Source organism: Hemitrygon akajei, chromosome 8, assembly GCF_048418815.1.
Source record: "Hemitrygon akajei chromosome 8, sHemAka1.3, whole genome shotgun sequence".
Lineage (NCBI taxonomy): Eukaryota > Metazoa > Chordata > Chondrichthyes > Myliobatiformes > Dasyatidae > Hemitrygon > Hemitrygon akajei.
The window spans coordinates 177,254,665-177,279,630 of NC_133131.1; the positions used below are offsets into that span (position 1 = coordinate 177,254,665).

Below are 24,966 nucleotides of genomic sequence, written 5' to 3' on the forward strand. Positions count from 1 at the left end.
TACACATCACCAAACCCCCTCACGCTTCACCGAACCCCCTCACACTTCACTACACATCACCAAACCCTCTCACACTTCACTACACGTCACCAAACCCCCTCACACATCACCAAACCCCCTCACACTGCACTACACATCACCAAACCCCCCTCACACTTCACCAAACCCCCTCACACTTCACTACACATCACCAAACCCCCTCACACTTCACCAAACCCCCTCACACTTTACTACACGTCACCAAACCCCCTCACACGTCACCAAACCCCCTTACTCTTCACTACAGTTCACCAAACCACCTCACACTTCACTACACATCACCAAACCCACTCACGCTTCACCAAACCCCCTCACACTTCACTACACATCACCAAACCCCCTCACACTTCACCAAACCCCCTCACACTTCACTACATGTCACCAAACCCCCTCACACTTCACTACACGTCACCAAACCACCTCACACTTCACCAAACCCACTCACACTTCACTACACATCACCAAACCCCCTCACACTTCACCAAACCCCCTCACACTTCACTACACGTCACCAAACCCCCTCACACTTCACTACACATCACCAAACCCCCTCACACTTCACTACACATCACCAAACCCCCTCACACTTCACCAAACCCCCACACACTTCACTACATGTCACCAAACCCCCTCACACTTCACTACACGTCACCAAACCACCTCACACTTCACCAAACCCACTCACACTTCACTACACATCACCAAACCCCCTCACACTTCACCAAACCCCCTCACACTTCACTACACATCACCAAACCCCCTCACACTTCACTACACATCACCAAACCCCCTCACACTTCACCGAACCCCCTCACACTTCACTACACTTCACCAAACCCCCTCACACTTCACTACACATCACCAAACCCCCTCACACTTCACCAAACCCCCTCACACTTCACTACATGTCACCAAACCCCCTCACACTTCACTACACGTCACCAAACCACCTCACACTTCACCAAACCCCCTCACGCTTCACTACAGTTCACCAAACCACCTCACACTTCACTACACGTCACCAACCCCCCTCACGCTTCACCGAACCCCCTCACACTTCACTACACATCACCAAACCCCCTCACACTTCACCAAACCCCCTCACACTTCACTACAGTTCACCAAACCACCTCACACTTCACCAAACCCCCTCACACTTCACTACACGTCACCAAACCCCCTCACACTTCACCAAACCCCCTCACACTTCACTACAGTTCACCAAACCCCCTCACACTTCACCAAACCCCCTCACACTTCACCAAACCACCTCACACTTCACTACACATCACCAAACCCCCTCACGCTTCACCAAACCCCCTCACACTTCACTACACATCACCAAACCCCCTCACACTTCACTACACATCACCAAACCCCCTCACACTGCACTACACATCACCAAACCCCCCTCACACTTCACTAAACCCCCTCACACTTCACTACACATCACCAAACCCCCTCACACTTCACCAAACCCCCTCACACTTTACTACACGTCACCAAACCCCCTCACACGTCACCAAACCCCCTCACACTTCACTACACATCACCAAACCCCCTCACACTTCACCAAACCCCCTCACTCTTCACTACAGTTCACCAAACCACCTCACACTTCACTACACATCACCAAACCCACTCACGCTTCACCAAACCCCCTCACACTTCACTACACATCACCAAACCCCCTCACACTTCACCAAACCCCCTCACACTTCACTACACATCACCAAACCCCGTCACACTTCACCAAACCCCCTCACACTTCACTACATGTCACCAAACCCCCTCACACTTCACTACACGTCACCAAACCACCTCACACTTCACCAAACCCACTCACACTTCACTACACATCACCAAACCCCCTCACACTTCACCAAACCCCCTCACACTTCACTACACATCACCAAACCCCCTCACACTTCACTACACATCACCAAACCCCCTCACACTTCACCAAACCCCCTCACACTTCACTACATGTCACCAAACCCCCTCACACTTCACTACACGTCACCAAACCACCTCACACTTCACCAAACCCCCTCACGCTTCACTACAGTTCACCAAACCACCTCACACTTCACTACACGTCACCAACCCCCCTCACGCTTCACCGAACCCCCTCACACTTCACTACACATCACCAAACCCCCTCACACTTCACCAAACCCCCTCACACTTCACTACAGTTCACCAAACCACCTCACACTTCACTACACGTCACCAACCCCCCTCACGCTTCACCGAACCCCCTCACACTTCACTACACGTCACCAAACCCCCTCACACTTCACCAAACCCCCTCACACTTCACTACACTTCACCAAACCCCCTCACACTTCACTACACGTCACCAAACCCCCTCACACTTCACCAAACCCCCTCACACTTCACTACACTTCACCGAACCCCCTCACACGTCACCAAACCCCCTCACACTTCACCAAACCCCCTCACACTTCACTACACTTCACCAAACCCCCTCACACTTCACTACACGTCACCAAACCCCCTCACACTTCACCAAACCCCCTCACACTTCACTACACTTCACCAAACCCCCTCACACTTCACCAAACCCCCTCACACTTCACTACACTTCACCAAACCCCCTCACACTTCACTGCACGTCACCAAACCCCCTCACACTTCACCAACCCCCCCTCACACTTCACCAAACCCCCTCACACTTCACTACACATCACCAAACCCCCTCACACTTCACTACACATCACCAAACCCCCTCACACTTCACCAAACCCCCTCACACTTCACTACACATCACCAAACCCCCTCACACTTCACCAAACCCCCTCACACTTCACTACACTTCACCAAACCCCCTCACACTTCACTACACATCACCAAACCCCCTCACACTTCACCAAACCCCCTCACACTTCACTACACGTCACCAAACCCCCTCACACTTCACCAAACCCCCTCACACTTCACTACACGTCACCAAACCCCCTCACACTTCACTACAGTTCACCAAACCACCTCACACTTCACTACACATCACCAAACCCCCTCACACTTCACTACACGTCACCAAACCCCCTCACACTTCACCAAACCCCCTCACACTTCACTACACGTCACCAAACCCCCTCACACTTCACTACACGTCACCAAACCCCCTCACACTTCACTACACATCACCAAACCCCCTCACACTTCACCAAACCCACTCACACTTCACTACACATCGCCAAACCCCCTCACACTTCACCAAACCCCCTCACACTTCACTACACGTCACCAAACCCCCTCACACTTCACCAAACCCCCTCACACTTCACTACAGTTCACCAAACCCCCTCACACTTCACCAAACCCCCTCACACTTCACCAAACCACCTCACACTTCACTACACATCACCAAACCCCCTCACGCTTCACCGAACCCCCTCACACTTCACTACACATCACCAAACCCTCTCACACTTCACTACACGTCACCAAACCCCCTCACACATCACCAAACCCCCTCACACTGCACTACACATCACCAAACCCCCCTCACACTTCACCAAACCCCCTCACACTTCACTACACATCACCAAACCCCCTCACACTTCACCAAACCCCCTCACACTTTACTACACGTCACCAAACCCCCTCACACGTCACCAAACCCCCTTACTCTTCACTACAGTTCACCAAACCACCTCACACTTCACTACACATCACCAAACCCACTCACGCTTCACCAAACCCCCTCACACTTCACTACACATCACCAAACCCCCTCACACTTCACCAAACCCCCTCACACTTCACTACACGTCACCAAACCCCCTCACACTTCACTACACATCACCAAACCCCCTCACACTTCACTACACATCACCAAACCCCCTCACACTTCACCAAACCCCCTCACACTTCACTACATATCACCAAACCCCCTCACACTTCACTACACGTCACCAAACCACCTCACACTTCACCAAAACCACTCACACTTCACTACACATCACCAAACCCCCTCACACTTCACCAAACCCCCTCACACTTCACTACACATCACCAAACCCCCTCACACTTCACCGAACCCCCTCACTCTTCACTACAGTTCACCAAACCACCTCACACTTCACTACACATCACCAAACCCACTCACGCTTCACCAAACCCCCTCACACTTCACTACACATCACCAAACCCCCTCACACTTCACCAAACCCCCTCACACTTCACTACACATCACCAAACCCCCTCACACTTCACCAAACCCCCTCACACTTCACTACATGTCACCAAACCCCCTCACACTTCACTACACGTCACCAAACCACCTCACACTTCACCAAACCCACTCACACTTCACTACACATCACCAAACCCCCTCACACTTCACCAAACCCCCTCACACTTCACTACACATCACCAAACCCCCTCACACTTCACTACACATCACCAAACCCCCTCACACTTCACCAAACCCCCTCACACTTCACTACATGTCACCAAACCCCCTCACACTTCACTACACGTCACCAAACCACCTCACACTTCACCAAACCCCCTCACGCTTCACTACAGTTCACCAAACCACCTCACACTTCACTACACGTCACCAACCCCCCTCACGCTTCACCGAACCCCCTCACACTTCACTACACATCACCAAACCCCCTCACACTTCACCAAACCCCCTCACACTTCACTACAGTTCACCAAACCACCTCACACTTCACTACACGTCACCAACCCCCCTCACGCTTCACCGAACCCCCTCACACTTCACTACACGTCACCAAACCCCCTCACACTTCACCAAACCCCCTCACACTTCACTACACTTCACCAAACCCCCTCACACTTCACTACACGTCACCAAACCCCCTCACACTTCACCAAACCCCCTCACACTTCACTACACTTCACCGAACCCCCTCACACGTCACCAAACCCCCTCACACTTCACCAAACCCCCTCACACTTCACTACACTTCACCAAACCCCCTCACACTTCACTACACGTCACCAAACCCCCTCACACTTCACCAAACCCCCTCACACTTCACTACACTTCACCAAACCCCCTCACACTTCACCAAACCCCCTCACACTTCACTACACTTCACCAAACCCCCTCACACTTCACTGCACGTCACCAAACCCCCTCACACTTCACCAACCCCCCCTCACACTTCACCAAACCCCCTCACACTTCACTACACATCACCAAACCCCCTCACACTTCACCAAACCCCCTCACACTTCACTACACATCACCAAACCCCCTCACACTTCACCAAACCCCCTCACACTTCACTACACTTCACCAAACCCCCTCACACTTCACTACACATCACCAAACCCCCTCACACTTCACCAAACCCCCTCACACTTCACTACACATCACCAAACCCCCTCACACTTCACCAAACCCCCTCACACTTCACTACACATCACCAAACCCCCTCACACTTCACCAAACCCCCTCACACTTCACTACACTTCACCAAACCCCCTCACACTTCACTACACATCACCAAACCCCCTCACACTTCACCAAACCCCCTCACACTTCACTACACGTCACCAAACCCCCTCACACTTCACCAAACCCCCTCACACTTCACTACACGTCACCAAACCCCCTCACACTTCACTACAGTTCACCAAACCACCTCACACTTCACTACACATCACCAAACCCCCTCACACTTCACTACACGTCACCAAACCCCCTCACACTTCACCAAACCCCCTCACACTTCACTACACGTCACCAAACCCCCTCACACTTCACTACACGTCACCAAACCCCCTCACACTTCACTACACATCACCAAACCCCCTCACACTTCACCAAACCCACTCACACTTCACTACACATCGCCAAACCCCCTCACACTTCACCAAACCCCCTCACACTTCACTACACGTCACCAAACCCCCTCACACTTCACCAAACCCCCTCACACTTCACTACAGTTCACCAAACCCCCCTCACACTTCACCAAACCCCCTCACACTTCACCAAACCACCTCACACTTCACTACACATCACCAAACCCCCTCACGCTTCACCGAACCCCCTCACACTTCACTACACATCACCAAACCCTCTCACACTTCACTACACGTCACCAAACCCCCTCACACATCACCAAACCCCCTCACACTGCACTACACATCACCAAACCCCCCTCACACTTCACCAAACCCCCTCACACTTCACTACACATCACCAAACCCCCTCACACTTCACCAAACCCCCTCACACTTTACTACACGTCACCAAACCCCCTCACACGTCACCAAACCCCCTTACTCTTCACTACAGTTCACCAAACCACCTCACACTTCACTACACATCACCAAACCCACTCACGCTTCACCAAACCCCCTCACACTTCACTACACATCACCAAACCCCCTCACACTTCACCAAACCCCCTCACACTTCACTACACGTCACCAAACCCCCTCACACTTCACTACACATCACCAAACCCCCTCACACTTCACTACACATCACCAAACCCCCTCACACTTCACCAAACCCCCTCACACTTCACTACATATCACCAAACCCCCTCACACTTCACTACACGTCACCAAACCACCTCACACTTCACCAAAACCACTCACACTTCACTACACATCACCAAACCCCCTCACACTTCACCAAACCCCCTCACACTTCACTACACATCACCAAACCCCCTCACACTTCACCGAACCCCCTCACTCTTCACTACAGTTCACCAAACCACCTCACACTTCACTACACATCACCAAACCCACTCACGCTTCACCAAACCCCCTCACACTTCACTACACATCACCAAACCCCCTCACACTTCACCAAACCCCCTCACACTTCACTACACATCACCAAACCCCCTCACACTTCACCAAACCCCCTCACACTTCACTACATGTCACCAAACCCCCTCACACTTCACTACACGTCACCAAACCACCTCACACTTCACCAAACCCACTCACACTTCACTACACATCACCAAACCCCCTCACACTTCACCAAACCCCCTCACACTTCACTACACATCACCAAACCCCCTCACACTTCACTACACATCACCAAACCCCCTCACACTTCACCAAACCCCCTCACACTTCACTACATGTCACCAAACCCCCTCACACTTCACTACACGTCACCAAACCACCTCACACTTCACCAAACCCCCTCACGCTTCACTACAGTTCACCAAACCACCTCACACTTCACTACACGTCACCAACCCCCCTCACGCTTCACCGAACCCCCTCACACTTCACTACACATCACCAAACCCCCTCACACTTCACCAAACCCCCTCACACTTCACTACAGTTCACCAAACCACCTCACACTTCACTACACGTCACCAACCCCCCTCACGCTTCACCGAACCCCCTCACACTTCACTACACGTCACCAAACCCCCTCACACTTCACCAAACCCCCTCACACTTCACTACACTTCACCAAACCCCCTCACACTTCACTACACGTCACCAAACCCCCTCACACTTCACCAAACCCCCTCACACTTCACTACACTTCACCGAACCCCCTCACACGTCACCAAACCCCCTCACACTTCACCAAACCCCCTCACACTTCACTACACTTCACCAAACCCCCTCACACTTCACTACACGTCACCAAACCCCCTCACACTTCACCAAACCCCCTCACACTTCACTACACTTCACCAAACCCCCTCACACTTCACCAAACCCCCTCACACTTCACTACACTTCACCAAACCCCCTCACACTTCACTGCACGTCACCAAACCCCCTCACACTTCACCAACCCCCCCTCACACTTCACCAAACCCCCTCACACTTCACTACACATCACCAAACCCCCTCACACTTCACCAAACCCCCTCACACTTCACTACACATCACCAAACCCCCTCACACTTCACCAAACCCCCTCACACTTCACTACACTTCACCAAACCCCCTCACACTTCACTACACATCACCAAACCCCCTCACACTTCACCAAACCCCCTCACACTTCACTACACGTCACCAAACCCCCTCACACTTCACCAAACCCCCTCACACTTCACTACACGTCACCAAACCCCCTCACACTTCACTACAGTTCACCAAACCACCTCACACTTCACTACACATCACCAAACCCCCTCACACTTCACTACACGTCACCAAACCCCCTCACACTTCACCAAACCCCCTCACACTTCACTACACGTCACCAAACCCCCTCACACTTCACTACACGTCACCAAACCCCCTCACACTTCACTACACATCACCAAACCCCCTCACACTTCACCAAACCCACTCACACTTCACTACACATCGCCAAACCCCCTCACACTTCACCAAACCCCCTCACACTTCACTACACGTCACCAAACCCCCTCACACTTCACCAAACCCCCTCACACTTCACTACAGTTCACCAAACCCCCTCACACTTCACCAAACCCCCTCACACTTCACCAAACCACCTCACACTTCACTACACATCACCAAACCCCCTCACGCTTCACCGAACCCCCTCACACTTCACTACACATCACCAAACCCTCTCACACTTCACTACACGTCACCAAACCCCCTCACACATCACCAAACCCCCTCACACTGCACTACACATCACCAAACCCCCCTCACACTTCACCAAACCCCCTCACACTTCACTACACATCACCAAACCCCCTCACACTTCACCAAACCCCCTCACACTTTACTACACGTCACCAAACCCCCTCACACGTCACCAAACCCCCTTACTCTTCACTACACTTCACCAAACCCCCTCACACTTCACCAAACCACCTCACACTTCACTACACATCACCAAACCCACTCACGCTTCACCAAACCCCCTCACACTTCACTACACATCACCAAACCCCCTCACACTTCACCAAACCCCCTCACACTTCACTACACGTCACCAAACCCCCTCACACTTCACTACACATCACCAAACCCCCTCACACTTCACCAAACCCCCTCACACTTCACTACACGTCACCAAACCACCTCACACATCACCAAACCCCCTCACACTTCACCGAACCCCCTCACACTTCACTACACTTCACCAAACCCCCTCACACTTCACCAAACCCCCTCACACTTCACTACAGTTCACCAAACCCCCTCACACTTCACCAAACCCCCTCACACTTCACTACACATCACCAAACCCCCTCACACTTCACCAAACCCCCTCACACTTCACTACACGTCACCAAACCACCTCACACTTCACCAAACCCCCTCACGCTTCACTACAGTTCACCAAACCACCTCACACTTCACTACACGTCACCAACCCCCCTCACGCTTCACCGAACCCCCTCACACTTCACTACACATCACCAAACCCCCTCACACTTCACCAAACCCCCTCACACTTCACTACAGTTCACCAAACCACCTCACACTTCACCAAACCCCCTCACACTTCACTACACGTCACCAAACCCCCTCACACTTCACCAAACCCCCTCACACTTCACTACAGTTCACCAAACCCCCTCACACTTCACCAAACCCCCTCACACTTCACCAAACCACCTCACACTTCACTACACATCACCAAACCCCCTCACGCTTCACCGAACCCCCTCACACTTCACTACACATCACCAAACCCCCTCACACTTTACTACACGTCACCAAACCCCCTCACACGTCACCAAACCCCCTCACACTTCACTACACATCACCAAACCCCCTCACACTTCACCAAACCCCCTCACACTTTACTACACGTCACCAAACCCCCTCACACGTCACCAAACCCCCTCACACTTCACTACACATCACCAAACCCCCTCACACTTCACCAAACCCCCTCACACTTTACTACACGTCACCAAACCCCCTCACACGTCACCAAACCCCCTCACACGTCACCAAACCCCCTCACACTTCACTACACTTCACCAAACCCCCTCACTCTTCACTACAGTTCACCAAACCACCTCACACTTCACTACACATCACCAAACCCACTCACGCTTCACCAAACCCCCTCACACTTCACTACACATCACCAAACCCCCTCACACTTCACCAAACCCACTCATGCTTCACCAAACCCCCTCACACTTCACTACACATCACCAAACCCCCTCACACTTCACCAAACCCCCTCACACTTCACCAAACCCCCTCACACTTCACCAAACCCCCTCACACTTCACTACATGTCACCAAACCCCCTCACACTTCACTACACGTCACCAAACCACCTCACACTTCACCAAACCCACTCACACTTCACTACACATCACCAAACCCCCTCACACTTCACCAAACCCCCTCACACTTCACTACACATCACCAAACCCCCTCACACTTCACTACACATCACCAAACCCCCTCACACTTCACCAAACCCCCTCACACTTCACTACATGTCACCAAACCCCCTCACACTTCACTACACGTCACCAAACCACCTCACACTTCACCAAACCCCCTCACGCTTCGCTACAGTTCACCAAACCACCTCACACTTCACTACACGTCACCAACCCCCCTCACGCTTCACCGAACCCCCTCACACTTCACTACACATCACCAAACCCCCTCACACTTCACCAAACCCCCTCACACTTCACTACAGTTCACCAAACCACCTCACACTTCACTACACGTCACCAACCCCCCTCACGCTTCACCGAACCCGCTCACACTTCACTACACGTCACCAAACCCCCTCACACTTCACCAAACCCCCTCACACTTCACTACACTTCACCAAACCCCCTCACACTTCACTACACGTCACCAAACCCCCTCACACTTCACCAAACCCCCTCACACTTCACTACACTTCACCGAACCCCCTCACACTTCACTACACGTCACCAAACCCCCTCACACTTCACTACACGTCACCAAACCCCCTCACACTTCACTACAGTTCACCAAACCACCTCACACTTCACCAAACCCACTCACACTTCACTACACATCACCAAACCCCCTCACACGTCACCAAACCCCCTCACACATTGCCAAACCCCCTCACACTTCACTACACATCACCAAACCCCCTCACACATCACCAAACCCCCTCACACTTCACTACACGTCACCAAACCCCCTCACACTTCACCAAACCCACTCACACTTCACTACAGTTCACCAAACCACCTCACACTTCACCAAACCCCCTCACACTTCACCAAACCCCCTCACACTTCACTACACATCACCAAACCCCCTCACACTTCACCAAACCCACTCACACTTCACTACACATCACCAAACCCCCTCACACTTCACCAAACCCACTCACACTTCACTACACATCACCAAACCCCCTCACACTTCACTACACATCACCAAACCCCCTCACACTTCACTACACTTCACCAAACCCCCTCACACTTTACTACACATCACCAAACCCCCTCACACTTCACTACACATCACCAAACCCCCTCACACTTCACCAAACCCCCTCACACTTCACTACTCGTCACCAAACCCCCTCACACTTCACCAAACCCCCTCACACTTTACTACACTTCACCAAACCCCCTCACACTTTACTACACATCACCAAACCCCCTCACACTTCACTACACATCACCAAACCCCCTCACACTTCACCAAACCCCCTCACACTTCACTACTCGTCACCAAACCCCCTCACACTTCACCAAACCACCTCACACTTCACCAAACCCCCTCACGCTTCACTACAGTTCACCAAACCACCTCACACTTCACTACACGTCACCAACCCCCCTCACGCTTCACCGAACCCCCTCACACTTCACTACACATCACCAAACCCCCTCACACTTCACCAAACCCCCTCACACTTCACTACAGTTCACCAAACCACCTCACACTTCACTACACGTCACCAACCCCCCTCACGCTTCACCGAACCCGCTCACACTTCACTACACGTCACCAAACCCCCTCACACTTCACTAAACCCCCTCACACTTCACTACACTTCACCAAACCCCCTCACACTTCACTACACGTCACCAAACCCCCTCACACTTCACCAAACCCCCTCACACTTCACTACACTTCACCGAACCCCCTCACACTTCACTACACGTCACCAAACCCCCTCACACTTCACCAAACCCCCTCACACTTCACTACACGTCACCAAACCCCCTCACACTTCACTACAGTTCACCAAACCACCTCACACTTCACCAAACCCACTCACACTTCACTACACATCACCAAACCCCCTCACACGTCACCAAACCCCCTCACACATTGCCAAACCCCCTCACACTTCACTACACATCACCAAACCCCCTCACACATCACCAAACCCCCTCACACTTCACTACACGTCACCAAACCCCCTCACACTTCACCAAACCCACTCACACTTCACTACAGTTCACCAAACCACCTCACACTTCACCAAACCCCCTCACACTTCACCAAACCCCCTCACACTTCACTACACATCACCAAACCCCCTCACACTTCACCAAACCCACTCACACTTCACTACACATCACCAAACCCCCTCACACTTCACCAAACCCACTCACACTTCACTACACATCACCAAACCCCCTCACACTTCACTACACTTCACCAAACCCCCTCACACTTTACTACACATCACCAAACCCCCTCACACTTCACTACACATCACCAAACCCCCTCACACTTCACCAAACCCCCTCACACTTCACTACTCGTCACCAAACCCCCTCACACTTCACCAAACCCCCTCACACTTCACTACACTTCACCAAACCCCCTCACACTTTACTACACATCACCAAACCCCCTCACACTTCACTACACATCACCAAACCCCCTCACACTTCACCAAACCCCCTCACACTTCACTACTCGTCACCAAACCCCCTCACACTTCACCAAACCCCCTCACACTTCACCAAACCCCCTCACACTTCACTACACTTCACCAAACCCCCTCACACTTCACTACACATCACCAAACCCCCTCACACTTCACCAAACCCACTCACACTTCACTACACATCGCCAAACCCCCTCACACTTCACCAAACCCCCTCACACTTCACCAAACCCACTCACACTTCACTACAGTTCACCAAACCCCCTCACACTTCACTACACGTCACCAAACCCCCTCACACTTCACCAAACCCCCTCACACTTCACTACACATCACCAAACCCCCTCACACTTCACCAAACCCCCTCACACTTCACTACACATCACCAAACCCCCTCACACTTCACCAAACCCCCTCACACTTCACTACACATCACCAAACCCCCTCACACTTCACTACACATCACCAAACCCCCTCACACTTCACCAAACTCCCTCACACTTCACTACACATCACCAAACCCCCTCACACTTCACTACACTTCACCAAACCCCCTCACACTTCACCAAACCCACTCACACTTCACTACACGTCACCAAACCCCCTCACACTTCACCAAACCCCCTCACACTTCACTACACTTCACCAAACCCCCTCACACTTCACCAAACCCCCTCACACTTCACTACACATCACCAAACCCCCTCACACTTCACTACACATCACCAAACCCCCTCACACTTCACTACACATCACCAAAGCCCCTCACACATCACCAAACCCCCTCACACTTCACTACACATCACCAAAGCCCCTCACACTTCACCAAACCCCCTCACACTTCACTACACGGGTAATGGGCATTCTGACTGGGAGGGAGCTGGGGAACAGGACTCACAGGGGAGAGGGAGGGTTGAAGAGAGAGAGGAGAGAAGAGGGGGGAGAGTGGAGGGGGGCGAGGGGAGGGGAGAGAGGGGTGGAGAGGGGGAGAGGGTGGGGGGAGTGGGAGGGGGTGGGGAGATAGGGTTGGGGAGAGAGAGGTGGGGAGGAGGAGAGGGTGAGTGGGAGAGGGTAGAGGGGGGAGTGGGAGAGGGTAGAGGGGGGAGTGGGAGAGGGGTGGGGTGAGAGTGGATGGGGAGGTGGGAGGGGAAGTGGGTGAGGGGAGGGGAGAGAGGTGAGGGTGAGACGAGAGGGGTGAGAGTGGATGGGGAGGTGGAAGGGGAGGGGGAGAGGGTAGTGGGAGAGGGTAGGGGGAGTGGGAGAGGGGTGGGGAGGGAGGGGAGGGGAGAGAGGTGAGGGGGAGGGGAGAGAGGTGAGGGTGAGATGGAGGGGTGAGAGTGGATGGGGTGGGAGGGGAAGTGGGCAAGGGGAGGGGGAGAGGTGAGGGTGGGACAGGAGGGGTGAGAGTGGATGGGGAGGTGGGAGGGGAGGGGGAGAGGGGTAGTGGGAGAGTGTAGAGGGGGAGTGGGAGAGTGTTGGGGAGATGGGGTGGGGAGGGAGGGGAAGGGAGAGAGGTGAGGGTGAGACGGGAGGGTTGAGAGTGGATGGGGAGGTGGGAGGGGAAGTGGGCAAGGGGAGGGGGGAGAGGGGAGACGGGAGACTGGAGGAGGGGAAGCGGTGTTTACTGGAATTGGATGCAAGTTTGATAGGTTTGTGGATGGAAGGGGTATGGTGGAGTGTGTTTGCAGTTCAGGCAGATTGAATGGCTTGGGTGGGACAAAGTCTGTTTCTGTTCTGTACTCTCTATGACCACACCATGAGTCACTAGGCTGAGAGAACTGTTAGCAGTTTCGAAGATAATGAGAGGCACAGAGTAAACAAACAGAACTTATCACAGGGTTGAAATGTCTAACACCAGAGAGCACGCAGTAAAGGTGAGAGAGCATATTATTAAAGTTTTTGATACAGAGAGTGCTGGATGTCTAGAATACAGAGCCTGAGGCGGTGGAAGAGGCAGATACATCAGAGGAAAATGGGAGGAAATAGATATTATGTGGACAGAAGAGATAATTTTAGCCGGCCATTTGATTACTAATTTAGTTGGTTTGGCAGAAGGGCCTGTTCTTGTGCTTACAGCTCTGTGTTCCATATCCCCCTCCTCCCTGGATTTCCCCATCACCTTATCAACCCCCTCTTTCCAACATCCCCACCTCATCCCTCCCTCAACCTTCTATACCCCGTCCCACTCTCATTTCCCCCTCATTATTCCCTCACTCTCTATCCTCCTCCACTGCCTCTCACCCCATTTCCTGCTCTCCCCTTTATCTCCTCTTCCCACCTGACTCCCCCCCACCCTCTAGACCCCTCAGTCTCCCCCACACTCCCAATTCCTCCGTTCCAGTGACACCCCTGGGGGGCACAGCCCAGGCATACCTGTTTGAGTGTGGGTGGGAGGTTGTTCTGGGAGCTCCTCATCCTCCAGGTCTGTGCTCTCATCAGTCTCAGTCCCCGTGGAGCTGTCTCCCGGCTCCGGTTCCCAGGGAGGATCGGACTGTTGCTGCATCTTCCCAATGGCATTCTGCACCTTGTGCTGAGGGATTGGAGGGGTGAGAGAAGCAGAAGTCTCGGTGAAGATAGACACCACCAGCTTCAGGGAGAGTTAGTACCCACCAGGATAACCTCACTCAGCTCAGCTCTGCATTGGGCGGGAGGTACAGTCTTCCAGCAGCCAAGCCCTCCGGAGCAGTCAGCACATCTCCAGAGTGTACCGTCACAAAAGGTGCACCTGTCCTTAAAGACCGTGCACCTACCATCGGGTACCAGGTATCCACAGGAAGGAGGTGCAGGTCCCAACCACCAAGTACTTCATTACTAACTCAAACTCACAAGGTGAAGAGGCGAGGCTGACTCGAGGGTGTGATGCAATGTCGGAACGAGGTCGAGACAGACAGGGAGTCGGAGATGGAGTTTGAGCGGGCGCATTGGAGAGGAGTTAGTGAGAAGGAATCTCAGGGCCCATCCACCTAATCCGGGAGCGAGGCTGGATCAGTGTGGGCGCCGAGCCAATCTGCAAAGGTCGAGCAGGGCTGTGGCTCGTGCTGGGTGGCAAGATCCAGGCCCAGAGCGTATCGCTACGGCAGGGCCTGGGTCCTAGAGTGGGACACAACCCTGTGTTTGGACAAGTTAAAGGCTGCCCTAGGCAGACCAATAAGGCAGCGTGTCAGGACTGGAGGCAAGGATTAGGCCGATTCCACTCGTCCTTCCGTGATGTTTACTCCCTTCTTCGCGGCACTGAACCTGTGACGCTGCTCCATCTGCTACGCGCTTCACGTCCACGAGCTTCAAGGCAATTTGCCCCACTGTGTGACGAACTGAGGCTGTGGCCCTGCTCTGGGCTCTGGGCCTATGGACTCAATGTGGATCTGAATGCTGTTGCTTGCTCTTAAGGTCTGCACAATTTGTGTTTTTTTCCTTTCCCTCTCTCCCCTCTCCCTCTCCACATTGGGTGTTGGTCCTTTTTTAAAAAAAAAAATTGGGCTCTTTCGTACTTCTTGCTTTTTGGCAGAGGAATCTCAAGGTTTTATAATTTATACAGACTTTGATAATAAATGTACTTAGAATGTTGAATTCAACTATCAGGCTCCTGCACCAACCTGGATAACTTTCTACAAGGACACAATTGAGAGTATCCTGACAGGAACTGTACCTCCCTCAATCACAGGTCCCTGCAGAGAGTGGTACACATCTGTAGATGTGAACCTCCCACTATTCAGGACGTTTACAAAGACAGGTGTGTAAAAAGGGCCCACAGGATCACTGGGGACCTGAGTCACCCCAACCACAAACCGTTCCAGCTGCTACCATCCGGGAAACGGTACCGCAGCATAATGTAAGGACCAACAGGCTCTGGGACAGCTTCTTCCACCAGGCCATCAGACTGATTAATTCACGCTGACACAACTGTATTTCTATGTTATATTGACTGTTGTGTTGTACATACTATTTATTATAAATCACTATGATTGCACGTTATGTAAAGGATGTAAGTAATAAGGTCAATTCATCTTCTCTCAGCACAACACTGAACCGATTCCTTCCCCGACAGACTGACGACCAAGGATCTACAACTCATGTTCTCTGTGTTATTTCTATATTTTCATTTGTTATCGGCACCATTTGTCCTCTTTTGCACATTTAGTCTTTGTTCTGAACAGTTTTCATAAACTCGATGATTGTATTTTTTAATCTTCCTGTGAACGCCCAGAAGATCTTCCCTTCGCTGATAATAAATTTACTTTGCACTTTGAGAGGAAGGAAGAAGGGCTCAATCTTTCACTTCCTTCCAGAACCTCTCTATGTTTGGGGAAGATGTCTGTGAGGTAGGAATAGATTTTATATTCGGACGTGTAAAGATGAAACGAGTTACTTCCTTCCAGAACCTCTCTATGTTTGGGGAAGATGTCTGTGAGGTAGGAATAGATTTTATATTCGGACGTGTAAAGATAAAACGAGTTACTTCCTTCCAGAACCTCTCTATGTTTGGGGAAGATGTCTGTGAGGTAGGAATAGATTTTATATTCGGACGTGTAAAGATGAAACGAGTTACTTCCTTCCAGAACCTCTCTATGTTTGGGGAAGATGTCTGTGAGGTAGGAATAGATTTTATATTCGGACGTGTAAAGATGAAACGAGTTACTTCCTTCCAGAACCTCTCTATGTTTGGGGAAGATGTCTGTGAGGTAGGAATAGATTTTATATTCGGACGTGTAAAGATGAAACGAGTCACTTCCTTCCAGAACCTCTCTATGTTTGGGGAAGATGTCTGTGAGGTAGGAATAGATTTTATATTCGGACGTGTAAAGATTAAACGAGTTACTTCCTTCCAGAACCTCTCTATGTTTGGGGAAGATGTCTGTGAGGTAGGAATAGATTTTATATTCGGACGTGTAAAGATGAAACGAGTTACTTCCTTCCAGAACCTCTCTATGTTTGGGGAAGATGTCTGTGAGGTAGGAATAGATTTTATATTCGGACGTGTAAAGATGAAACGAGTTACTTCCTTCCAGAACCTCTCTATGTTTGGGGAAGATGTCTGTGAGGTAGGAATAGATTTTATATTCGGACGTGTAAAGATGAAACGAGTTACTTCCTTCCAGAACCTCTCTATGTTTGGGGAAGATGTCTGTGAGGTAGGAATAGATTTTATATTCGGACGTGTAAAGATGAAACGAGTCACTTCCTTCCAGAACCTCTCTATGTTTGGGGAAGATGTCTGTGAGGTAGGAATAGATTTTATATTCGGACGTGTAAAGATTAAACGAGTTACTTCCTTCCAGAACCTCTCTATGTTTGGGGAAGATGTCTGTGAGGTAGGAATAGATTTTATATTCGGACGTATAAAGATGAAACGAGTTACTTCCTTCCAGAACCTCTCTATGTTTGGGGTAGATGTCTGTGAGGTAGGAATAGATTTTATATTCGGACGTGTAAAGATGAAACGAGTCACTTCCTTCCAGAACCTCTCTATGTTTGGGGAAGATGTCTGTGAGGTAGGAATAGATTTTATATTCGGACGTGTAAAGATGAAACGAGTTACTTCCTTCCAGAACCTCTCTATGTTTGGGGAAGATGTCTGTGAGGTAGGAATAGATTTTATATTCGGATGTGTAAAGATGAAACGAGTCACTTCCTTCCAGAACCTCTCTATGTTTGGGGAAGATGTCTGTGAGGTAGGAATAGATTTTATATTCGGATGTGTAAAGATGAAACGAGTTCCATTTGCCACACGGACATGAGTTGCATCAATGGCCGACAGCGTCTGGACAAATGGGACCACACTTCTGGAGACAACTCACTAACCCGAACCCGTGGAGCGTGGGAGGGAACCCAGATGGTCACGGCGAGAACGTACAGTGTAAGGACTAAACAAAGACAACTACTGCAAAGCGCTTTACAAATATCTGAAAGGATCACGGCAGTAGGTAGACTGGAACCTCACTTTCGGAGAACAGCCTGTACCACCTGAATCGAAGTCTGTAAGGTACGGAACAGTTGCAGCGTGGTGTGTACGGGGTGAACCGATGCGTCGGGGCCCAGGCCGGAGAGTGCAAAATGAACCACAGCCTGCTCATTGCTACAGTGAACTTTGACGTGGCATCACCGGGGTGAAAAGAGGGCTGGACATGGGGCCGGCAACCCCACCCTGTAAAATCCCAGGTGGGCTGGACATGGGGCCGGCAACCCCACCCTGTAAAATCCCAGGTGGGCTGGACATGGGGCCGGCAACCCCACCCTGTAAAATCCCAGAGCTACAGAAACACCAGAAGCTACAACGTCCTCATCCCCGGGAGGGGAAGCCTGGCCCAGGACAGAGAACTGCGGAGAGCTGCCATCAGTGGCCTCTGTCCCAGTGATGGTTGAAGTCCTCATCCCCGGGAGGGGAAGCCTGGCCCAGGACAGAGAACTGCGGAGAGCTGCCGTCAGTGGCCTCTGTCCCAGTGATGGTTGAAGTCCTCATCCCCGGGAGGGGAAGTCTGGCCCAGGACAGAGAACTGCGGAGAGCTGCCATCAGTGGCCTCTGTCCCAGTGATGGTTGAAGTCCTCATCCCCGGGAGGGGAAGCCTGGCCCAGGACAGAGAACTGCGGAGAGCTTCTGTTGTCAGCCTATGCCCCAGTAGGGGTGTAAGAGGACGAAAACTGTTGACCCAGATCGGATTATTACTCAGTGTATTGAGGAAGTACAAGGGAAACAACAGCAGACTAGTGTTGCAGTTACAGATAGAGTGCAGCGCAGTGTCAGACAGACTGAGGGAGGCCGGGAGGCCGATAACAATGGGATAGACTCTGTCCTTGAGCCTGGTGACTTCAGGATTTGTATCTCTGCCCGACAGGAGGCTGTGAAGAGGGCTGGACTCCGGAGACAGGGCTGTGGATGGGTTTTGGGTGCAGAGTGTGGTTGACTGCATACACATTTCATTCAGGTCAGAGCGAGGACAACCCGTTGCTCCCTCCTCCTCTTTCCCCCCTCAAACCTCCTCCTCCTCTACACTCACAGTGCCACGACTGGATCCCCCGCGAGGTGGGAGGGTATCCTGGGCTTGGTGGCTATCACTGTGTGCTAAGTATGTCTACAGTAAATGGGGGGGGGGGGGAGCTGCCTACAGCCCTGGCACCAGCTGTTACTCGGGAGCCAGCCAGGGCTGCCAGCTCTGACAATGCCCATCACCCAACCCCAGACCCTGGCACCAGCTGTTACTCGGGAGCCAGCCAGGGCTGCCAGCTCTGACAATGCCCATCACCCAATCCCAGACCCTGGCACCAGCTGTTACTCGGGAGCCAGCCAGGGCTGCCAGCTCTGACAATGCCCATCACCCAATCCCAGACCCTGGCACCAGCTGATACTCGGGAGCCAGCCAGGGTTGCCAGCTCTGACAATGCCCATCACCCAATCCCAGACCCTGGCACCAGCTGTTACTCGGGAGCCAGCCAGGGCTGCCAGCTCTGACAATGCCCAACCCCGGACCCTGGCACCAGCTGTTACTCGGGAGCCAGCCAGGGCTGCCAGCTCTGACAATGCCCATCACCCAATCCCAGACCCTGGCACCAGCTGTTACTCGGGAGCCAGCCAGGGCTGCCAGCTGTGACAATGCCCATCACCCAATCCCAGACCCTGGCACCAGCTGTTACTCGGGAGCCAGCCAGGGCTGCCAGCTGTGACAATGCCCATCACCCAATCCCAGACCCTGGCACCAGCTGTTACTCGGGAGCCAGCCAGGGTTGCCAGCTCTGACAATGCCCATCACCCAATCCCAGACCCTGGCACCAGCTGTTACTCGGGAGCCAGCTCTGACAATGCCCATCACCCAACCCCGGACCCTGGTGGGTTCCATACCTGCAGCCTGGAATCCCCGGATTTCAGTGCGTGGTGCATGGCTGCCCGTAGGCTCTCCTCCACTTCCGTCTGGTCTGTCCCCATATTCTGCTGGACTCCAGCAATATGCAGCCACGTCTTGCACTCCTGCTGAGAGAGGTATTGTGAACTCCCCACGGCTGGTCTAGTGTCAACACTGGACGGCACGGGAACTTCTCGCACGTTACCTCCTTCACCGGATCAGGAGGGGCAGTGTGCTGTCACCACAACAAAGAACGGTATATCACTGCCCCTCCCACGGTCCCTCCCTCAGTACCCGCCCCTCCCTCGGTCCCTCCCTCAGTACCCGCCCCTCCCACAGTGTGACCCTCCCTCAATACCTCCACTCCCACAGTGTGACCCTCCCTCAGTACCGTCCCTCCCACAGTGTGACCCTCCCTCAATACCTCCACTCCCACAGTGTGACCCTCCCTCAGTACCCGCCCCTCCCACAGTGTGTCAATCCCTCAGTACCCGCCCCTCCCAGTGTGACCCTCCCTCAGTACCGTCCCTCCCACAGTGTGACCCTCCCTCGGTACCTCCCCTCCCACAGTGTGACCCTCCCTCAGTACCCGCCCCTCTCAGTGTGACCCTCCCTCAATACCACCCCTCCCACAGTGTGACCCTCCCTCAGTACCGTCCCTCCCACAGTGACCCTCCCTCAGTACCTCCCCTCCCACAGTGTGATCCTCCCTCGGTACCCGCCCCTCCCACAGTGTGACCCTCCCTCGGTACCTCCCCTCCCACAGTGTGACCCTCCCTCGGTACCCGCCCCTCCCACAGTGTGACAATCCCTCAGTACCCGCCCCTCTCAGTGTGACCCTCCCCCAGTTCCACCCCTCCCACAGTGACCCTCCCTCAGTACCTCCCCTCCCACAGTGTGATCCTCCCTCGGTACCCCGCCCCTCCCACAGTGTGACCCTCCCTCGGTACCTCCCCTCCCACAGTGTGACCCTCCCTCGGTACCCGCCCCTCCCACAGTGTGACAATCCCTCAGTACCCGCCCCTCTCAGTGTGACCCTCCCCCAGTTCCACCCCTCCCACAGTGACTCTCCCTCAGTACCCCCCATCCCACGATGGAATGATCCCTCAGTACAACCCCCCCCACAGTGTGACCCTCCCTCAGTAACCCCCATCCCACAGTGTGACCCTCCTCAGTACCCCCATCCCACAGTGTGACCCTCCCTCAGTACCTCCCCTCCCACAGTGTGACCCTCCCTCAGTACCGTCCCTCCCACAGTGTGACCCTCCCTCAATACCTCCACTCCCACAGTGTGACCCTCCCTCAGTACCCGCCCCTCCCACAGTGTGTCAATCCCTCAGTACCGCCCCTCCCAGTGTGACCCTCCCTCAGTACCGTCCCTCCCACAGTGTGACCCTCCCTCGGTACCTCCCCTCCCACAGTGTGACCCTCCCTCAGTACCGCCCCTCTCAGTGTGACCCTCCCTCAATACCGCCCCTCCCACAGTGTGACCCTCCCTCAGTACCGTCCCTCCCACAGTGACCCTCCCTCAGTACCTCCCCTCCCACAGTGTGATCCTCCCTCGGTACCCCCGCCCCTCCCACAGTGTGACCCTCCCTCGGTACCTCCCCTCCCACAGTGTGACCCTCCCTCGGTACCGCCCCCCCACAGTGTGACAATCCCTCAGTACCGCCCCTCTCAGTGTGACCCTCCCCCAGTTCCACCCCTCCCACAGTGACCCTCCCTCAGTACCTCCCCTCCCACAGTGTGATCCTCCCTCGGTACCCGCCCCCTCCCACAGTGTGACCCTCCCTCGGTACCTCCCCTCCCACAGTGTGACCCTCCCTCGGTACCCGCCCCTCCCACAGTGTGACAATCCCTCAGTACCGCCCCTCTCAGTGTGACCCTCCCCCAGTTCCACCCCTCCCACAGTGACTCTCCCTCAGTACCCCCCATCCCACGATGGAATGATCCCTCAGTACCACCCCCCCCACAGTGTGACCCTCCCTCAGTAACCCCCATCCCACAGTGTGACCCTCCTCAGTACCCCCATCCCACAGTGTGACCCTCCCTCAGTACCTCCCCTCCCACAGTGTGACCCTCCCTCGGTACCCCCCCCCTCCCACAGTGTGACAATCCCTCAGAACCACCCCTCCCACAGTGTGACCCTCCCTCAGTACCGTCCCTCCCACAGTGTGACCCTCCCTCGGTACCCGCCCCTCCCACAGTGTGACTCTCCCTCGGTACCGTCCCTCCCACAGTGACCCTCCCTCGGTACCTCCCCTCCCACAGTGTGACCCTCCCTCGGTACCCGCCCCTCCCACAGTGTGACAATCCCTCGGTACCCCGCCTCTCCCACAGTGTGACCCTCCCTCGGTACCTCCCCTCCCACAGTGTGACCCTCCCTCAGTACCCGCCCCTCCCACAGTGTGACCCTCCCTCGGTACCGTCCCTCCCACAGTGTGACCCTCCCTCAGTACCACCCCTCCCACAGTGTGACCCTCCCTCGGTACCTCCCCTCCCACAGTGTGACCCTCCCTCAGTACCACCCCTCTCAGTGTGACCCTCCCTCAATACCGCCCCTCCCACAGTGTGACCCTCCCTCAGTACCGTCCCTCCCACAGTGAACCTCCCTCGGTACCCGCCCCTCCCACAGTGTGACCCTCCCTCGGTACCTCCCCTCCCACAGTGTGACCCTCCCTCGGTACCCGCCCCTCCCACAGTGTGACCCTCCCTCGGTACCTCCCCTCCCACAGTGTGACCCTCCCTCGGTACCCCGCCCCTCCCACAGTGTGACAATCCCTCAGTACCGCCCCTCTCAGTGTGACCCTCCCCCAGTTCCACCCCTCCCACAGTGACTCTCCCTCAGTAACCCCATCCCACAGTGATCCCACAGTACCACCCCCCCCACAGTGTGACCCTCCTCAGTACCCCCCATCCCACGATGGAATGATCCCTCAGTACCACCCCCCCCACAGTGTGACCCTCCCTCAGTAACCCCCATCCCACAGTGTGACCCTCCTCAGTACCCCCATCCCACGATGTGAATGATCCCTCAGTACCACCCCCCCCCACAGTGTGACCCTCCCTCAGTACCACCCCCCCCACAGTGTGACCCTCCCTCGGTACCAACCCCCCCCACAGTGTGACCCTCCCTCAGTACCGCCCCTCCCTCAGTGTGACAATCCCTCAGTACCCGCCCCTCCCACAGTGTGACCCTCCCTCAGTACCGTCCCTCCCACAGTGACCCTCCCTCAGTACCGCCCCTCCCACAGTGTGTCAATCCCTCAGTACCCGCCCCTCCCAGTGTGACCCTCCCTCAGTACCGTCCCTCCCACAGTGTGACCCTCCCTCGGTACCTCCCCTCCCACAGTGTGACCCTCCCTCAGTACCGCCCCTCTCAGTGTGACCCTCCCTCAATACCGCCCCTCCCACAGTGTGACCCTCCCTCAGTACTGTCCCTCCCACAGTGACCCTCCCTCAGTACCTCCCCTCCCACAGTGTGATCCTCCCTCGGTACCGCCCCTCCCACAGTGTGACCCTCCCTCGGTACCTCCCCTCCCACAGTGTGACCCTCCCTCGGTACCCCGCCCCTCCCACAGTGTGACCCTCCCTCAGTACCGCCCCTCTCAGTGTGACCCTCCCCCAGTTCCACCCCTCCCACAGTGACTCTCCCTCAGTAACCCCATCCCACAGTTTGATGATCCCTCAGTACCACCCCTCCCACAGTGTGACCCTCCCTCAGTAACCCCCATCCCACAGTGTGACCCTCCTTCAGTACCTCCCCCCCCACAGTGTGACCCTCCCTCAGTACCACCACCCCCACAGTGTGACCCTCCCTCAATACCCCGTCCCACGATGGAATGATCCCTCACCTCCTTATCGTGGCCCTTCTGAAGTTGCAGCTCCCTCTGATAATGGCTGAGGGCCTGTCTGTAATCCTTCAGATTATCGTATGTACGGGCCAGGGACCAGTGAATCATCGCCATCTTCTTGTTGGGATGGCACAGCTTCTGTGCACAGGCCAGCTGGGGAGGAACAGAACTGGTGAGTGCAGAGTGAGGCAGGGTCCCCAGCACACCGCTCCTCTGAGCCACCGACAGGTAGCATCAAATTTACTTCAAAAAGGCAGTGTCCATCATGGTGGATCCCCATCCCCGTCCCCGTCCCCGTCCCCGTCCCCCATCCCCGTCCCCGTCCCCGTCCCCGTCCCCTTCCCCGTCCCCGTCCCCGTCCCCGTCCCCGTCCCCGTCCCCGTCCCCATCCCCATCCCCATCCTCTTCTCGTTGCTACCGTCAGGGA

The 24,966-nt window shown here is 54.2% G+C and overlaps 1 protein-coding gene across 2 annotated transcripts in view; it reads right to left on the bottom strand.

The window, feature by feature from the left end:
- Window positions 1-24,966, bottom strand: part of LOC140732479 (tonsoku-like protein) — a 288,594-nt gene that overhangs the window by 217,049 nt on the left and 46,579 nt on the right. For both annotated transcript variants that reach the window (XM_073055190.1, XM_073055192.1), the window contains exons 4-6: window positions 24,540-24,692; window positions 20,685-20,810; window positions 15,227-15,383 (exon numbers count right to left, since the gene is read on the bottom strand). In XM_073055190.1, coding sequence (XP_072911291.1) covers window positions 15,227-15,383; window positions 20,685-20,810; window positions 24,540-24,692 — 436 coding nt within the window. The remainder of the gene's footprint in view (window positions 1-15,226; window positions 15,384-20,684; window positions 20,811-24,539; window positions 24,693-24,966) is intronic.